The 19,068-nt window shown below is 48.6% G+C and overlaps 1 protein-coding gene across 3 annotated transcripts in view; it reads right to left on the bottom strand.

Annotated features, from left to right (window-relative positions):
* The window catches only part of WDR60 (WD repeat domain 60), a 303,464-nt gene that overhangs the window by 283,216 nt on the left and 1,180 nt on the right, over positions 1–19,068 (bottom strand). For all 3 annotated transcript variants that reach the window (XM_030198750.1, XM_030198757.1, XM_030198766.1), the window contains exon 2: positions 3,324–3,377. In XM_030198750.1, coding sequence (XP_030054610.1) covers positions 3,324–3,377 — 54 coding nt within the window. The remainder of the gene's footprint in view (positions 1–3,323; positions 3,378–19,068) is intronic.

Below are 19,068 nucleotides of genomic sequence, written 5' to 3'. Positions count from 1 at the left end.
AGCAGAGAGCCTCATCTGCCTACTCCTGGATATCTAAACGAGATCGCTTAGGAGCTGGATGGGCAGCGGGGAGAGAAACCGAAGTAAATAGGCCTGGTGTAAGACCAATATAAACTCTGGAGAAAACAAAGATCCTGATGCAGCTGAATGCTCTGTCAGGCACCAAGGTTATAAAATGGCAGCTGTGTTCTACATGTGATCAGACAGAGGCTGTTCCTCACTGCCAGTCAGCCCCGACAAAATGACACCCATTCCCGCACTCCCATGAATCAAACTGTGCACTGGCCATGCCAAAGAGCCCGAAGTCCCCAGTATATTTGGATGCTGCGCCAAATCTGTAGATGTGCTGCTGCCAACCATTTCCCCCATGTCCCATAGGATTCCCAGCTTGCATGCACTGCAACGTCCCAAAGCAGGAAAACCGCTTAACTGCCTCAGCGGGAGTAATCATTCATCACAGCTGGCACAAGCACAGCACAACATAGTCCCAAGCAGTGAGTCAGGATCCCTCTCTTGCACCAAGTAGAACTTTCAGCCCTCCAAGCAGTTCAGAGTCAAATTTAGTCGGACTTACTGTCATGACTGTGGTCGTGCCCCTACTTTCGGATTCGTTATAAGAGGGCTCTGGTGTACATGGGTTCCAGTTCGGCTTTGCAGCCTGTTTGAGTGTCTTTCTTCTAGCTTTACTTGGCTCTGTTTTTTTGTACCCTGTTCCTGCCTAGCCAAGCTCTGCTCCTGTGTACCCTGTTACTGCCTAGCCAAGCTCTGCTTCTGTGTATCCTGTTACTGCCTAGCCAAGCTCTGCTTCTGTGTATCCTGTTACTGCCTAGTCAAGTGCTGTTTCTTGTATTTGCCTGTGTGCTTATTGCACTTTTCGTCTGTTCTTGCCTTTGTGCACTTGCACTTCTAGTTTGTTCCAGTCCTGCCTCTCCAGTTTTCCAGTTCCAGTTCTTGTTTGGGTGGCTCAATGGTAGCAGCCCAAGAACTCACTTTTCCCTGAGTTCGTGACATTTACCACTGCCAGCTAAAGTTCACAGTCTCCCCAAATCTTACCCCAGATGAGAAAGGATCAGGACTGATACTCTGTCCCATGTTCTGCAGTAAACCTCTTTCCTTCTTCTTTTTTTTTTTTTAAGGTTGTTGTGCAGGAAAGGAAAGCTTCACAGGAAACAGGAGAAAAGTGAAGAGAAGGGCACCACAGACAGGGATCTGAAGACCTACAGATATGACTCTGCAGACTCAAGCCACCTGCAAAGCTCAAATGGGGACCAACTGACCAACTAGACCAGGAGCAAATCACTAAGAACCAGAGGCTGAAAATTTTGTCTATCCACCTGCTACAGACAGAAAATACTGAGGAGCTGGACTAGGATGCCAAGAGAGAGGTGTCTCAGCTCAGTTTTCAGTTCTCCATCTCCACCTGCTGGTTGATAGACACAACTGTCCCACAGGTTCTGGAATAGTGGAAAGCTATGTAATGGAAAAGGAAATTTACACTGAAGAAAAGACGCATTGAGGAGAGCTGACAAATTTGACTGCTCTGTTCCATGGAAAAACAAGGACTGCTGGTCCCGCATGATCTCATCAGGTGGGAAAGCACCTGCACATGCGTAGTGCAGCACTGCCAAAGGCTTTAAAAAACTTCTTGAATGCTGGGTAGCATCCATGCCAGGCTCCATCAGATGACATCACCTCATATAATATCAAAATATAAGAGAAACATAAAAAGCATTCAAATAGCTTTTCACATTTTCCTACACATATTTTTATATATCATCTTTTGCTCATAACCAATCTGAAAAAAAGGACTTTGCCTTCAAAAGCTTATCAAAAATGTATTAAGTTAGGAAAGTAAGGAGAAACCCTTTACTGGATTTTCTTTTGTTTTCTTTTGCTTTATTTCTATTTATTAACTTTAAAGTCAACTTACATGGTTACCATACTACTTTTACCTGCAACCTGTCATCTCTCTTCATTTCAGAAATACTGGAAGTGCAAGGAAAGCAGATTACACACACCTAGTTGATGCCTTCTTCTTCCAGCTCCCAGGCCAGGTCAAATGTATTGGATACTACACTGAACTTCCTTGACTTACATGCAACGTTTCATCCCCTTTTTGCTACCTCCCAGACACACTAGAAGGTGGAGTGAGGGTAAGAGGGGGCTAAAAGTGATCATACTCTATGTCCCAATCAGACACAGCACCACAGGACAGCAGCAAGCAGGCTGAGAAGATGCTGCACTGAAGGCTTTTGTTCGTTTATTTATTTCTCTTCTATTTCCAAAACGTTTATTCAGCTGGCACTCAGGAAATGTACCACTGGCCCCCTCCCAATAGTAGGGGGGAGAAGGACAACCCCTAAAAGCATTAGATGAGGAGGAGGGGGAGAAGAAAGAGCCCAAAGCACTACTGGGTTTAACACCCCTAGGATCTGTGAATTGGCTTCCACCAATCCTAGCCCTCTCGTCTCTTTCCCAAGGAGAGGTCGGAAATCAGAGCCAAAGGACAGATGCCTGCTGTGTCCCCTATAATCTGGGCCTATTCCCTCCCAATGCTCAGAGAACAGTGCACAAAACAAAAGTCAGCCTTACCGCTAAAATATGTAACACCAGCTCAGAGCAGGCGTTAGGGTGTAGCTCAGAGCAGGTGTTAGGGTGTTTGAAGACAGGATTTTTCACGATTCTCTTTTTTAAATCTGCCAATTTTCCTTTAATTTTGAAGCAGAAGGAAGCCCGTGTAAGCCCCTATGCGCCAATAGTGAGAAACAAATGTGCGCAAGTCGGAGCAAACCCAAAAGCGAAAACACACATTGGAGCCTGTTTCCTGCTTTTAAATATGTCTTCCAAGTAAAAAAAAATTTTTTTTTGAAAAACTTATCATTTAAAGGCACAGAAACCAGACGCCAATGTGTGCTTTATGTTCAGGATTGCCTGACCCATATGCACAGAAGCTGGGCTTACTGTAAAACTCTTCTGTGCATACGCCAAGCTCTTCCCCCCTCTTTGCATTCGTTTTAACAACATACATATGATTTGCATACCATTTGTCGAGCTAATTTTCTGCGCTGTTCCAGCGGGATAGTTTCATCGCCATTGGCTTACCAAAGGAGATCTAAGCATTGGGGCCCCAGAGTGTGAATGTTGCCTCTACACCATCCCCAGTACCAAATGATCCAGGGAGCAAAGACTGGACACAAGGACTGACCAGTGACATTCTGCATGACCACAGATGACAAGTGCAGTGTGAGTCACCAGGCCAGCCTTTTAACATCTCAATGTTTTATTCTTCACCTAAACAATTTTAAAAAGAAAGAAAAACTTACTCTAAGATGTTTCTTGAGCTCATCTGATCTCCAAGTATCTTCTCTAGTTTTTCTCTATAAAAGAAACAATGAAAGGACAAGAAAACACAAGTATGCCTGAGTATTAATCTGCAATAAGTAAATTGTTTGTACATATAAGTTTACTTATTCTAAATGGAAGCACAGACTTGGATAATGAACTCAGCTTCAGCAGGCATCATCCATCAAGAAAAGTCCATCAGAACGTGAAAATACTGATCACTACACATGAGCTCCGTAAACTGCCTATTCCTTTCTCTTAGGACCTGATTTCAGTTCTAAATCACTTTCTCAAGGCACAGTTCACAGATGAATTAGAGTTACCAACTTTTTAACAGAGAAAAGCTTGACTCCTGCTCCAGCTCGTGCTCTGCACCTTGCCCCACCCACGCTCTGCCCTAAGTCCTTGCTACATCTACTATTTTTCCCTTTACAGCATTTCTCTCTATCTCTATCCCCTCTCCCGCCCCCCACCCCACATACACATGAGTTTAAGCCCCTCTCTCTCCCAGGTTCATCCAACATCACACTGCTGCTTTTCCCTCTCTGTCTCTCACTCCCCCCCCAGTAAAAACTAACAGCCACATATGAGGGATGGGAAGTAGTGCAGCATAGCATACCTTAAGTAGAAGGTCTCCATTATATATATATACTAGCCGTTAAGCCCGTAAAAATGGGCGAGTATTGCAGCCCCGTCCACCGATCCTCCCCCCACCCCCATATCCAGCAACCCTCCTCTTTCCCTTGGCCTCCCCCCCCCCTCCCTCATGTCCAGCAACGCTCCTCTGTGCCCTGCACTTCCCCCATGTTCAGCTACCGTCATCGAGGCGCTGTCAGGTCAGTGCAGGGGGGCGGGAGTGGCGGCGGGGTTGTTTCGCGCGATGTTCCTTTCCAGGTGGCAGCGTCGTCGTCTGACAGTTCGACTCTTGTTTCCCTCTCTGTTCGCCCTCTGACGTCATGACGTCTTGACGTGAGGGCGGGACAGAGAGGGAAGTCTGTACTGCGCATTTGCAAGTGAGTACGGTCACTTGCCGTTTATATGTTTGAGATATATATATATATATATATATATATACAGTGGTGGAAATAAGTATTTGATCCCTTGCTGATTTTGTAAGTTTGCCCACTGACAAAGACATGAGCAGCCCATAATTGAAGGGTAGGTTATTGGTAACAGTGAGAGATAGCACATCACAAATTAAATCCGGAAAATCACATTGTGGAAAGTATATGAATTTATTTGCATTCTGCAGAGGGAAATAAGTATTTAATCCCTCTGGCAAACAAGACCTAATACTTGGTGGCAAAACCCTTGTTGGCAAGCACAGCGGTCAGACGTCTTCTGTAGTTGATGATGAGGTTTGCACACATGTCAGGAGGAATTTTGGTCCACTCCTCTTTGCAGATCATCTCTAAATCATTAAGAGTTCTGGGCTGTCGCTTGGCAACTCGCAGCTTCAGCTCCCTCCATAAGTTTTCAATGGGATTAAGGTCTGGTGACTGGCTAGGCCACTCCATGACCCTAATGTGCTTCTTCCTGAGCCACTCCTTTGTTGCCTTGGCTGTATGTTTTGGGTCATTGTCGTGCTGGAAGACCCAGCCACGACCCATTTTTAAGACCCTGGCGGAGGGAAGGAGGTTGTCACTCAGAATTGTACGGTACATGGCCCCATCCATTCTCCCATTGATGCGGTGAAGTAGTCCTGTGCCCTTAGCAGAGAAACACCCCCAAAACATAACATTTCCACCTCCATGCTTGACAGTGGGGACGGTGTTATTTGGGTCATAGGCAGCATTTCTCTTCCTCCAAACACGGCGAGTTGAGTTCATGCCAAAGAGCTCAATTTTTGTCTCATCTGACCACAGCACCTTCTCCCAATCACTCTCGGCATCATCCAGGTGTTCACTGGCAAACTTCAGACGGGCCGTCACATGTGCCTTCCGGAGCAGGGGGACCTTGCGGGCACTGCAGGATTGCAATCCGTTATGTCGTAATGTGTTACCAATGGTTTTCGTGGTGACAGTGGTCCCAGCTGCCTTGAGATCATTGACAAGTTCCCCCCTTGTAGTTGTAGGCTGATTTCTAACCTTCCTCATGATCAAGGATACCCCACGAGGTGAGATTTTGCGTGGAGCCCCAGATCTTTGTCGATTGACAGTCATTTTGTACTTCTTCCATTTTCTTACTATGGCACCAACAGTTGTCTCCTTCTCGCCCAGCGTCTTACTGATGGTTTTGTAGCCCATTCCAGCCTTGTGCAGGTGTATGATCTTGTCCCTGACATCCTTAGACAGCTCCTTGCTCTTGGCCATTTTGTAGAGGTTAGAGTCTGACTGATTCACTGAGTCTGTGGACAGGTGTCTTTCATACAGGTGACCATTGCCGACAGCTGTCTGTCATGCAGGTAACGAGTTGATTTGGAGCATCTACCTGGTCTGTAGGGGCCAGATCTCTTACTGGTTGGTGGGGGATCAAATACTTATTTCCCTCTGCAGAATGCAAATAAATTCATATACTTTCCACAATGTGATTTTCCGGATTTAATTTGTGATGTGCTATCTCTCACTGTTACCAATAACCTACCCTTCAATTATGGGCTGCTCATGTCTTTGTCAGTGGGCAAACTTACAAAATCAGCAAGGGATCAAATACTTATTTCCACCACTGTATATATATTGTAAGGAGGAGGTAGAAGGAAGGCAGAGAAGAGCTGATAGTGACAGTAAGTGGGGAAAGGAGAAAAACCCTCAGAGGGGAAAAGGGAGTAGGAGACTGATGAAAAGGGAAGAGAACTACAGAGCCCAGCAACACTTGCAAGGAAGGAGGGAACAAGAGAAAAAGTACCACAACTCCCAGCAGGTAGTAGAGTCAGGGGGTGATTGGGAGATGGAGGATAATCAGGGGGAGGAGCAGCACCTGGGAGAGAGGGTGGGGGAAGACTCCGTGGAGTGGGAGGAGATTGAACTAGGGGAGGAAAGCGAAAGGAAAGAGGTTGGTGAGGAGCAAATGGAGTTCTTTTGCTCAGGACAAAGGGCGGTGGAAAAGGCAGAGACTGCAGAGAGAGAGAGAAGCCAGAGATTTGGGGCCGCTAAGTGACATTGCCTAGATGCGGTCTGGCTTCATGGAACTATGGGAATTAATTACCTGAAGGAGGTCAGTCTGAACATTTGTGGGAGGTTGTCAGAGTGTTGGTGTCTGGCAAATGAGGGTGGTGAAAATGCCTCTAACTCCTAGGCAGTAGCAGAGAGGAGCGGAGGAATAGACTGAACCACAGGTTTTCCCAAGTCTTTAGCTAATTCTAAGACTGAACTGTTGTTTGTTTGGTGTGTTGGAAAAGTGAAGCAAAGTGCACGGAGACCAACAGCTGTGGTACAGTGAACATACTGTTTTGAACATACTGTTTTTCCCACTGGTACCGCGGTGTAATAAAGTACTCTGCAGGATAAATTTGGTACTGTGAATAAGTACTTTTTGCAAGTGAGCAGAAGCAGTTCCTCTTAGGAGGTGGATTAGCCCCAATTGTGTGGGTGAAGACAGACAGCACGGAGAGGTGCGGGTCGAGAGCGGACAGCACGGAGGGGTGCTTGCTGACAATATATATATATATATATATATCTTCTCTGGATCCATCCAGTGGTCTCTGCCTCTTCCACTCCCCCACCCCCAGAAGATTCAATATCTTTCCTTCTCCCTCCCTCTGGGAAGATCCAGCATTTTTATTTCTTTCTCTCTCTCTCTCTCTCTCCCCCCCCCCACCCCACACGAGTTTCTTAAGTCATTCTCTCTCCATCCAACATCTCTCCTGCTGCCTCTCCCTCTCTTTCTCACTCCCCCAGGTCCACCCAGCGTCTCTGCCTGTCATCCCAGAGCTGAAATGATTCCTCACATTCAGCAGATGCAGCAATTCAAGCAGCCAGAATCTGACGACTCCAGAGCCTTCCCTTCCCTTGGGTGTTTGCCGCCTATGCGGAAACAGGAAGTTGCATCATAGGAGGTAGGACGCAGCAGAGGGAAAGAAAAGCCCCGAGGCCAATCAGAAGCTGCCTGCTTTAATTGTTGCAGCTGCTGAATGTATGACATTGTTTAAACACCTGGGGGGGGGGGGGAGAGGCAGAGACACTGATGGACCTGGAAAATGGAGGGACAAAAAGAGATGCTGGCAGTTCTGTGCCATAGACAAAACAGCTTTTCAAGTGCCAGTTTTGAAGGTCTGCCGACAGCATTGAAATACCAGCCAGGCTGGCTGAAAACTGGCCAGTTGCAAACCCTAAGTTGCATAGATGGACACATATTTGGAAGCCAGAGCAGAAATTCTGCAGGACCCTTGGTCTCCTCCTACCACTGCATCAACTACCAGGAAATGCTTCCCAGCTGGTCACTAGACTAGACTATACTACACTATCGGAGTTTTCTATACTGCTGTTATTCCAAGAGGATCCAAAGCGGTTTACATTTTTAAAAGCAACTCCATTAATAAAGGTGAAAATGACAAGTAGCATAACAGCATAAAATGTAAAAACAAAAACAAACTTAAAACAAACAAAACTATAAAATAAAAACCGAGTTACTGTTTAAACAAGTACGTCTTTAACAATTTCCTAAAAGAGAGATGAGAAGATACAGATCTCAAATCCAAAGGAAGCTTATTTTATAACATAGCCCCAACAAATGGAAAAGAGGCTTTAAAATAGATTTAAACTGAAAATTTTTCAAAGAAGGAAAGCCCAACTTCAGAGTTCTAAAGAAGCCCAGAGCCTTCTCTGCAGATGTCTAAAAAGAGATCAGGGAATCTGGATCACAAAGGCCAACCATAATCGGAGTCTTCACCTGCAGGTACAGCTTACTAACATGTTTCATAATGAACCTGTTTTGTCAGAGCTCAGAGCTGTGAAATCAGTTTGAAACGGGAGAATGAACATCGCCGTACTCCAGCTTTATTTTGCTCCAGCAGTTTCCTCCTGCTTGTTTGGACTTTCACAGTATTAGAACCAGTCTCTACTAAGATATAAAACTCTATGAGTGTCCACTTGCTACCTGGGGAACTTTTCCAGGTAACAGCTTGCCCCACTGCCCAATATTCAGCCATCAGTGACAGTCCTTGATTGAGGTCTATAGGCTTCAACCTTTCCAGAAACCAGTATGCATATGCATCTTATTTATTTATTTATTGCATTTGTATCCCACATTTTCCCACCTTTTTGCGGGTTCAGTGTGGCTTACAATATGAGTTGAATGCTGGAAAGATGTCACAATTGTGCAATGGCAGAGTCTTTTCCATCCGAGATGATGGGAACGCAGCCTCTGTAGCCCCAGCAAGCATTAATCAAATCTGTACCTCCGTCTCGGCTACGTATAGCTCTGGCATTGAACTCCCAGGCCAGGTTCATTTGGAAGGAAAGCGCTCTGACCCAGACCTGGAAGCCCTCAGGCAGAGGGCTGGTCAGCCAACCAATGAGACTGGTAAAGATCATATCCTATGAAAAGGGGGCTTGTTGTACAGAGAGACTGATCCTGTGATCCTAATAGGCCCTGGACAGCAGGTAAGCAGCTTATAGTGCCCATGACATACAGAGAACAACTTCTACAGATTGCACGAGACATTCCACTAGCAGGACATCAGGGGGGTGACACGCACATGCACTAGATTGACACAGAACTTCTATAAGGTAAAATTATGTATCATACCTGATAATTTTCTTTCCATTAATCATAGCTGATCAATCCATAGACTGGTGGGTTGTGTCCATCTACCAGCAGGTGGAGATAGAGAGCAAACTTTTGCCTCCCTATATGTGGTCATGTGCTGCCGGAAACTCCTCAGTATGTCGATATCAAAGCTCCATCCGCAGGACTCAGCACTTAGAGAATTACACCCACGAAGAGACACTCTGCCCAGCTCACCACCGCCGAAACGGGGGAGGGGAATTAACCCAGCTCATCCCCACACAAGTGGGGGAGGGGAATCCGTCCAGCTCAATCCCGCGGAGCGGGGGAGGGACACCACACCCGCCGATGCGGGGGGATCTGGCTTATCCTGCAACCGCAACCGCGGGAGGAGCTGACTGACCCTAACACCGCCAAAGCGGGAGGGGTACAAAGCTGCCCTACAGCCGCACGAAGCGGGAGGGAGTGCCGGCAGAATTTAAATCTCAATCCAGCCCCGTAAAACGGAGGGGAGAGGAATGCAGCAGCTCACTGTAACACAAACTCGTCTCAACTCTTGAAGAATCCAAGTGAAAAAACTTGAACACGAAGTCTTTCTGAAGTAACTGAAGACTAAACTTGAACCTGAAATGCAACCAGAATAAAAACAGTACAGATATCTGGGAGGGGCTATGGATTGATCAGCTATGATTAATGGAAAGAAAATTATCAGGTATGATACATAATTTTACCTTCCATATCATCAAGCTGATCAATCCATAGACTGGTGGGATGTACCGAAGCAGTACTCACCCAGGGCGGGACATTGAAATCCCTGACCTCAACACTGAAGCTCCAAACCGGGCCTCCGCCCGTGCAGCCACAGTCAAGCGGTAATGCTTGGAGAATGTATGAGCCGAAGCCCAAGTTGCCGCCTTGCATATCTCTTCCAAGGAGACGGACCCGGCCTCTGCCATCGAGGCCGCCTGAGCTCTAGTGGAGTGAGCCTTCAGCTGGATAGGCAGCACCTTCCCCACGGCCACATAAGCCGCTGCAATGGCTTCCTTGACCCATCTTGCCACTGTAGGCTTAGCAGCCTGCAGACCCTTACGAGGACCTGCAAACAGGACAAACAGATGATCCGATTTCCGGAACTCATTGGTCACTTCCAAGTATCTGATGATGACTCGTCTCACATCCAGATATTTAAGAGCAGAGTACTCCTCTGGGTAGTCCTCCCTACGAAAGGAAGGGAGACAGAGCTGCTGATTCACATGGAAGCGAGAAACAATCTTGGGCAGGAAGGAAGGCACTGTGCGAATAGTCACTCCTGCCTCAGTGAACTGCAGAAAGGGCTCTCGACATGAGAGCGCCTGGAGCTAGGAAACTCTTCTGGCTGAAGTGATAGCCACCAAAAAGACTGCTTTCAACGTCAGGTCTTTCAGAGATGCACTCGACAAGGGTTCAAAGGGCAGCTTCTGCAATGCTCTTAGCACCAGGTTGAGATTCCACGCAGGCACCACTGAGTGCAGAGGAGGGCGCAGGTGATTAACTCCCTTGAGAAAGCGCACCACATCTGGCTGCGAAGCCAGGGAAGCACCCTTCAGGCGGCCCCTGAAGCAAGCCAGAGCCGCTACCTGGACTTTAAGGGAACTGAGCGACAGGCCTTTCTCCAGACCTTCTTGCAGGAACGCCAACAAGAAATTGGAGCAGTGAAGGGAGAAAGTGAGCCTGCTTCACACCACGCTGCAAATATACGCCAAACCCTGGCGTAAGCAGTAGAAGTAGAGCGCTTCCTCGCTCTCAGCATAGTGGCGATGACCTTGTCTGAGAAGCCCTTCTTTCTCAGACGCTGCCGCTCAATAGCCAGGCCGTAAGACCAAAGGGGGAGGGATCCTCATCACCACGGGACCCTGATGTAACAGGCCCTGCTCCACTGGCAGCCGCAGAGGATCGTCGACTGAGAGCCTGATCAAGTCCGCATACCAGGGACGTCTGGGCCAATCCGGACCCACCAGGATTACCCTGCCGGGATGCTTTGCCACCCGGTCTAGCACCCTGCCCAACATGGGCCAGGGCGGGAACACATAGAGAAGCTCTTGAGTCGGCCACTGTTGGAGAAGAGCATCTACTCCCAGGGATCGAGGGTCCCGTCCTCTGCTGAAAAAGCGCGGCACTTGGCAATTGGCCGATGACGCCATCAGATCTAGGCTCGGCTGGCCCCAGCGCTTCGTGATGTCCAAGAACGCCTGAGCAGATAGCTGCCACTCTCCGGGCTCCAAGGTATGGCGACTGAGAAAGTCCGCCTTGACATTCATGACTCCGGCAATGTGGGCCGCTGACAGCTGCTCCAGGTTCGCTTCTGCCCACTGGCATAGATTCATAGCCTCCTTGGCTAGAGGGGCGCTCTTGGTACCTCCCTGGCGGTTGACATAGGCCACAGCCGTGGCATTGTCCGACAGGACCCGTACCGGCTTCAACACCAGTACCGGGATGAACTCCAAAAGCGCCAACCGAATGGCTCTGAGTTCCAGGAGGTTGATAGACCACTTTGCCTCTGCAGGAGACCAGAGCCCCTGCGCTGTCCTTCCCAAGCAGTGGGCTCCCCAGCCCGACAAAGAGGCGTCCGTCGTGATGACAATCCACTCCGGGGTCACCAGAGGCATTCCCGCAGACAACTTGTCTGTCTGCATCCACCAGCTCAGCGCCTTGCGCACTGCTGGGTCCAAGGGAAGGCGCACAGCATAATCCTCCGACATCGGAGTCCAGCGCTGCAGCAGAGATTGTTGTAGTGGTCTCATATGAGCCCTGGCCCAGGGCACTACTTCCATCGTGGCCGTCATAGAGCCCAACAGCTGCACATAGTCCCAAGCCCGAAGAGGAGAGGCTACTAGGAACTGGTCCACCTGAGCCTGAAGCTTGACAATCCGATTGTCTGGCAGGAACACTCTGCCCACTTGGGTGTCGAATCGAACTCCCAGATACTCCAGGGACTGAGTCGGGCGCAGCTGGCTTTTCTCCCAGTTGATGATCCATCCCAGGGAGCTCAAAAGAGCAACTACCCGGTCCACAGCTTTGCCGCACTCTGAATAAGAGGGGGCTCGGATCAACCAGTCCAGATAAGGATGGACTTGTACTCCTTCCTTTCGCAGGAAGGCCGCGATGACCAACATTACTTTGGAAAAGGTCCGCGGAGCAGTAGCCAACCCGAACGGGAGGGCTCTGAACTGGAAGTGTCGGCCCAGGACTGCAAAACGCAGAAAGCGTTGATGAGGAGGCCAGATGGGAATATGCAAGTACGCTTCCTTGATGTCCAAGGATGCCAGGTACTCCCCTGCCTTCACTGCCGCTATAACAGAGCGGAGAGTCTCCATGCGAAAGTGCCGCACTTTCAAGGCCCGATTGACCCCTTTGAGGTCGAGGATAGGCCGGACAGAACCTCCTTTCTTTGGTACCACAAAGTAAATGGAGTAACGCCCCTTGCCAAGCTGACTTTCTGGCACCTGAACGACCGCACCCAGGCGGATCAGATTGTCCAAAGTCTGCTGCACTGCCACAGCTTTGACCGGAGACTTGCAGGGAGAGAGTACAAACCCGTCTCTTAAGGGTCGGCAGAACTCTAGCTTGTAGCCGTCTCTGATGACTTCCAGCACCCAAGCGTCTGAAGTTATTGTGGTCCACTCGCCCAGAAATGAGGACAGCCGTCCTCCAATCTGCACTGGGGCGTGGACCAAGGCCCCGTCATTGGGTACGAGACCCTGGGGGAGGACCGGAGGGAGCACCTCCGGGACGGCGGTCTCTGCGAAAGGAATGCTGCTTGGGGGAGAAATTCCTCTTAAAGGAAGAGGGGGCAGAGGAACCCGACCTGCCCGGGCGGTACCGACGGGCTTCCTGAAACCGTCCTCTGGAGGTACCGGGATGAGTACTAGCCCGAGCCCTGACCTCTGGTAACTTCTTGCCCTTAGACGTGCCGAGATCGGTCACGATTTTGTCCAGCTCGACCCCAAAGAGCAGCTTGCCTTTAAAAGGCAATCTAGCCAGGCGGGATTTAGAGGCGTGGTCAGCAGACCAATGTTTCAGCCAAAGCCACCGCCGCGCAGAGATTGTCTGAGCCATGCCTTTCGCTGAGGCCCTCAAGACATCATACAACAAGTCTGCCAAATAGGCTAAGCCCGATTCCAGGGCCGGCCAATCAGCCCTCAAGGAATGATCCGAGGGGGAAGCCCGCTGCACCATAGTCAGGCACGCCCTGGCCACATAGGAGCCGCAAACTGAGGCCTGCAAACTTAAAGCAGCCGCCTCAAAGGACGACCTTAAGGCCGCCTCCAATCTTCTGTCTTGGGCGTCCTTTAGGGCCGTGCCACCTTCCACCGGCAACGCCGTTTTCTTAGTCACCGCAGTGATTAAAGAATCCACGGTAGGCCACAGATAGGCCTCTCGTTCACTTTCAGTCAAAGGATAGAGGCGGGACATAGCCCTAGCCACTTTAAGGCTCGCTTCAGGGACATCCCATTGAGCCGAAATTAAGGTGTGCATGGCATCATGCACGTGGAAGGTTCTAGGCGGGCGCTTCGTCCCCAGCATAATGGCAGAGCCAACAGGGGCTGAGGGAGAGACGTCCTCCGGAGAGGAAATCTTCAAAGTGTCCATGGCCTGTATCAACAGGTTGGGCAAATCCTCTGAGCTAAAAAGCCGCGCTGCAGAGGGGTCATCCGCTGCATCCGAGCGGGGATCCGTCTCCTCCAAGGAATCCGCAAAGGACCGTTGGGAGAACTCAGATACGCTGCCCTCATCTACATCGGAGGAGACAAAGTCCTCCAAGGCCTGGGAATCAACCCGAGGGCGTTTACCTCCGGGGGCCTCAACCTCTTTACCAGACGAGGGAGCAGGGGCAGCGTTTTGCATAAGGAAGGCCTGATGCAGCAGCAAAACAAACTCGGGGGAGAAACCCCGCATACTGTGCACTTCCGCAGCCTGGGCTACAGCCCTAGACGCACCCTCAACCGGCGCTCGCAAGAGCGGGGGAGAGACATGCTGCGCATCCAAAATGGCGTCCGGCGCGACACTCCGCGAAGGAGCCGCGCGGGAAGAACGGCGCTTAACTTTAGCCGCTTTTGTGCCGTCACCCAAATTAAGGGCGTTCATGGCATTAATGTCTCCAACCTCAAGGGCGGCCCAAGAAGAAGCCGTCCGAGCCGCGTGGCCGGCCAAGATGGCGGAGGCGAGGAGCGGGGGATGGGCGTTTATGGCGGGAAAAACCGCCACGCCGGAGGAAGGACCGGGACATTCATCGGTCACGAAACTGTCACCCAACAAGGGCGAATCAGGCTTTAAGACTCCCGCATCCCCTCTAGAAGCGCTCAAGCGATCCGGGGAGCGACTCTTTGCGCCCTCGCCCTCCGACGCCATATGCCACGAGGAGAAGAATCGGGTAACCCCCTGCCCGCTATAAAAAGGTAAAAATTACCTGCTTGCCGCTCCGAGCTGTAACGACCTGGTGTCCCAGTGAGTAGCTGCAATAAACGTTTAAATAAACGTCGAAATAAACGCCTTTAAGGACGTTCAAAATTTTTTTTTTTTGTTAACGGAGCCAGCGGGAGGGGGGAGAAAAGGAGGGACCTGGCACCACCAGGTTTGCAATTGCTCAAAAGAGCCCTCAACCCCAGGCACTCAACAAAACCTAAGAATTAGGCTTGGAGACCTAGCCAGAGCTGCTGCTGTGTGTGACCACCACCTGCTGAGATAGAGAACATACTGAGGAGTTTCCGGCAGCACATGACAACATATAGGGAGGCAAAAGTTTGCTCTCTATCTCCACCTGCTGGTAGATGGACACAACCCACCAGTCTATGGATTGATCAGCTTGATGACATGGAATCCGGGATTATCTCGAGCCGTAGCTGACTATTGCCGAACCTGTGATACGTGCCAAAGAGTAAGACCCAAGATTACCCCCGAGCTCCCCTGAAACCTTTACCCATTATCAATGAGCCCTTTGAGAGAATAGCTGTGGATATAGTGTTGCCTCTAGCTGTCCCTAGCAGGACTGGGAAAAGGTATATATTGACAGTGGTGGACTTTGCTACCAGATATCCTGAAGAGGTAGCCTTATCCTCCACAGAATCAAAGAAAATTGCTACTGCCCTGCTAGAAATATTTTCCCGGGTAGGATATTCACGAGAAATACTCTCAGACCATGGGGGGCATAAGTATTGCCATACTGGGTCAGACCAAAGGAGGGGCATAATCGAAAGGGACGCCCAAGTTTTGCTGAGGACGTCCTCACAAAGTGTCCCAGTGGAGGGGCGGAGAAACCCGTATTATCGAAACAAGATGGACGTCTATCTTTCGTTTCGAAAATACGGTCGGGGATGCCCAAATCTTGACATTTAGGTCATCCTTAGCGATGGTCGTCCCTAGACTTGGTCGTTTCTGATTTTCAACGATAATGGAAACCAAGGGCGCCCATCTCAGAAACGACCAAATGCAAGCCCTTTGGTCGTGGGAGGAGCCAGAATTCGTAGTACACTGGTCCCCCTGACATGCCAGGACATCAACCGGGAACCCTAGGGGGCACGGCAGTGGACTTCATAAATTGCTCCCAGGTACATAGCTCCCTTACCTTGTGTGCTGAACCCCCAACCGCCCCCCCCAAAACCCACTACCCATAACTGTACACCACTACCATAGCCCTAAGGGGTGAAGGGGAGCACCTACATGTGGGTACAGTGGGTTTCTGGCGGGTTTTGGAGGGCTCACATTTATCACCACAAGTGTAACAGGTAGGGGGGGGATGGGCCTGGGTTCACCTGCCTGAAGTGTACTGCACCCACTAAAATTGCTCAGGGACCTGCATACTGCTGTGATGGACGTGAGTATGACATTTGAGGCTGGCATAGAGGCTGGCACAAAATATTTTTAAAGATGTTTTTTGAGGGTGGGAAGGGGTTAGTGATCACTGGGGGAGGAAGGGGAAGTGATCCCCGATTCTTTCCTGGGGTCATCTGGTCAGTTCGGGCACCTTTGTGTGGCTTGGTCGTAAGAAAAACAGGACCAAGTAAAGTTGTCCAAGTGTTTGTCAGGGACGCCCTTTTTCTTCCATTATGGGTCCAGGATGCCTATGTGTTAGGTACGCCCAAGTCCCACCTTTGCTACACCTCTGACCCCCCCCCCCCCCCCCAATGAACTTTGGTTGTCCCTGCGACGGAAAGCTGTTGGGGCCGCTCAAAATCGGCTTTCGATTATGCCGATTTTGGCGACCCTGTGAGAAGGATGCCCATCTTCCGATTTGTGTCGAAAGATGGGCATCCTTCTCTTTCAAAAATGAGCCTGAAGGTCCATCAAGCCCAGCATCCTGTTTCCAACAGTGGGCAATCCAGGTCACAAATACCCCAAGTCCAATCTAATAATGGTCTATGGACTTTTCCTTTAGGAAGCCATCCAAACCTTTTTTAAACTCTGCTAAACTAACCGCACATTCTCTGGCAACGAATTACAGAGTTTAATTACACGTTGAGTGAAGAAAATTTTTCTCCAATCGTTTTAAATGTACTAGTTTGTAGCTTCATCACATGCCCCCTAGTCCAAGTATTTCTGGAAAGCGTAAACAGATGCTTCACGTCTACCCGTTCCACTCCACTCATTATTTTATAGACCTCTATCATATCTCCCCTCAGCCGTCTTTTCTCCAAGCTGAAGAGCCCTATCCGCTTCAGCCTTTCCTCATTGGGAAGTCTTCCTATCCCCTTTATCATTTTCATTGCCCTTCTCTGCAGCTTTTCTAATTCTACTATATTTGTTTTGAGATGCGGCGACCAGAATTGAACACAATATTCGAGGTGCGATCACACCATGGAGCGATACAAAGGCATTATAATGTCCTCATTTTTGTTTTCCATTCCTTTCCTAATAATATCTAACATACTATTATGTCTGATTTGATCCAGAATCTGTGGGCACAATGTGGAGTGAAATCTGTACGTCCCACCCCATATCACCCTGAAACTAATAGGCTGGTGGAGAGATTTAATGGTACACTAAAGCAAATGTTAAAGACTTTCGTAGAAACAGGGGACCATGACTGGGAAAAATACTTACCCTATCTACTGTTTGCACACAGAGAAATACCTCATGAGTCTACAGGATTCTCCCCATTTGAGTTGCTTTATGGCTGGAGGGTGAGAGGGCCCCTTGACCTAAAAAGAGGGGAGGGGAAAGTTGATACCTCCGACACCCCTGTAGAAGCATAGAAACATTAACGCAGATAAAGGCCAAATGGCCTATCCAGTCTGCCCATCATCTGTAACCCTTAACTCTTCCTTTTCCTAAGCGATCCCATGTGCTAATCTAATCCTGTGCCTTCTTAAATTCTGACACAGTCCTCGACTCCACAACCGCCACCGGGAGGCCATTCTAAGTAGTTAAGATGCGGCAGAGATTAGAAGAACTTGTGGGCTTCTCAGAGATAACTTGCAGGCAGCCCAGACTAAGCAAAAGACCTGGTATGATCATAAGGCCCGAAATAGAGAATTTTATGAGGGCCAGCAGGTGCTTGTTTTAGTCCCAGTGTGTCAGAATAAACTTCAAGCTAATTGGGCGGGACCTGATAAGGTCATAAGGCACCTAAATGACACAAACCATGTTATATCTATGGACTCTCAAGACAGAAAGAAGCATAACTTTCATGTAAATACATTAAAGGCCTATGCAAATCGCACAGCTATGGTGCTAAGTGTGTGCAGTCTACCAGAAGACTGTCAGGATAGTGAGCCCATGCTTGACCTCCTAGCATAGACATTACAAGAGGGATCTGACACTGAAGAAAGACTATTTAAATGTACAAACTGTGAAAAAACGTTCAGTCAAAAGGGGGAATTAGAACAACAGGAAACATGTATAAATTACACCCATTTTACCTGCTCTAGGTATGAGAAATATTTCAGTATGAAAAAGGAGCTAATGCAGCATCTGAAAAATAGTAAAGAAGCTGGAATATGTACAAGTATAGAATATGGGAAAAGCTGTATCAATAAACAAATGTTACAGAATATCAGAAAAACACTGAAAATATCTTCATGTCCTGATTGCGACAGTAGCTTCAACCAGAAAGAAAGCTCCACAAGAAATGCAAAATTTCACCCAGGAGAGAGACCAGTTTTAAGTACGGAGTGTAAGAAAAGTTTCAGTTGCCTGAAAATATTGTCAAGCTGCAAAGAATCCCTTCAGGGAAGAAACCGTTTACATGCACCGAATGTAGAAAAAGCTTTATTCATAAATCACAGCTAACCAGCACCAAAAAATACACACAGGGGTAAAACCATTCACATGTGCTGAGTGTGGTAAAAGCTTCTGTCAGAAGATACTCCTCACTATTCACAAATTGAAGCATACAGGATTAAAACTGATAGCATGTACTGAGTGTGGTGTTATAAGCACCGGAAGGGCCATGAACATAGCAAAGCTGATGGCCTCTACAGGAAGGAAAAGCCAAAACCACCCTGATACTGGACTATCGAGACCCGATCAGCAGTGTGTGGAGGCCGCAGTTCGGGATCTCTCTCTTGAGGAGGAAGGTGTGACAGAACACTGTTTTAAGCCTGTAGAATTGCTCTTATTGATTCTTTGTGTGTTTCTGTAGTTTGGCCAGCAGGTGGTGCATGTTATGTTTTATTTATTTATTTGTTACATTTGTATCCCACATTTTCCCACCTATTTGCAGGCTCAATGTGGCTTACATAGTACCATAGCGGCGTTCGCCGGTTCTGGTCTGAACAAATACAAAGTGTGAAAAAGTACAAGGTATGGTTGTGGTAGAATAGGGTTCATATATGATAGATACATTGTGGAACATTAGGCAGGAAGAGGGAACATTAGGTAGGAAGAGGGAGAATTAGGATGAGTCCATTTCGTTCTTGGTGTTGTTGTGTAGTAGGTACTCTGGTTCTTATGTTGGGTCAGTGGGGTATGCCTTTTGGAACAGGTTTGTTTTTTTTCCGGAATTTTAGATGGCCGTATGTTGTTTTTACTATTTTTGACAGTGCGTTCCATAGTTGTGCGCTTAAATAGGAGAAGCTAGATGCGTAT

The sequence above is a fragment of the Microcaecilia unicolor genome, chromosome 1 (genome assembly GCF_901765095.1).
Source record: "Microcaecilia unicolor chromosome 1, aMicUni1.1, whole genome shotgun sequence".
Lineage (NCBI taxonomy): Eukaryota > Metazoa > Chordata > Amphibia > Gymnophiona > Siphonopidae > Microcaecilia > Microcaecilia unicolor.
The sequence above is the reverse complement of the archived record's forward strand: the minus strand, read 5'-3'. Positions and strand labels throughout refer to the sequence as shown.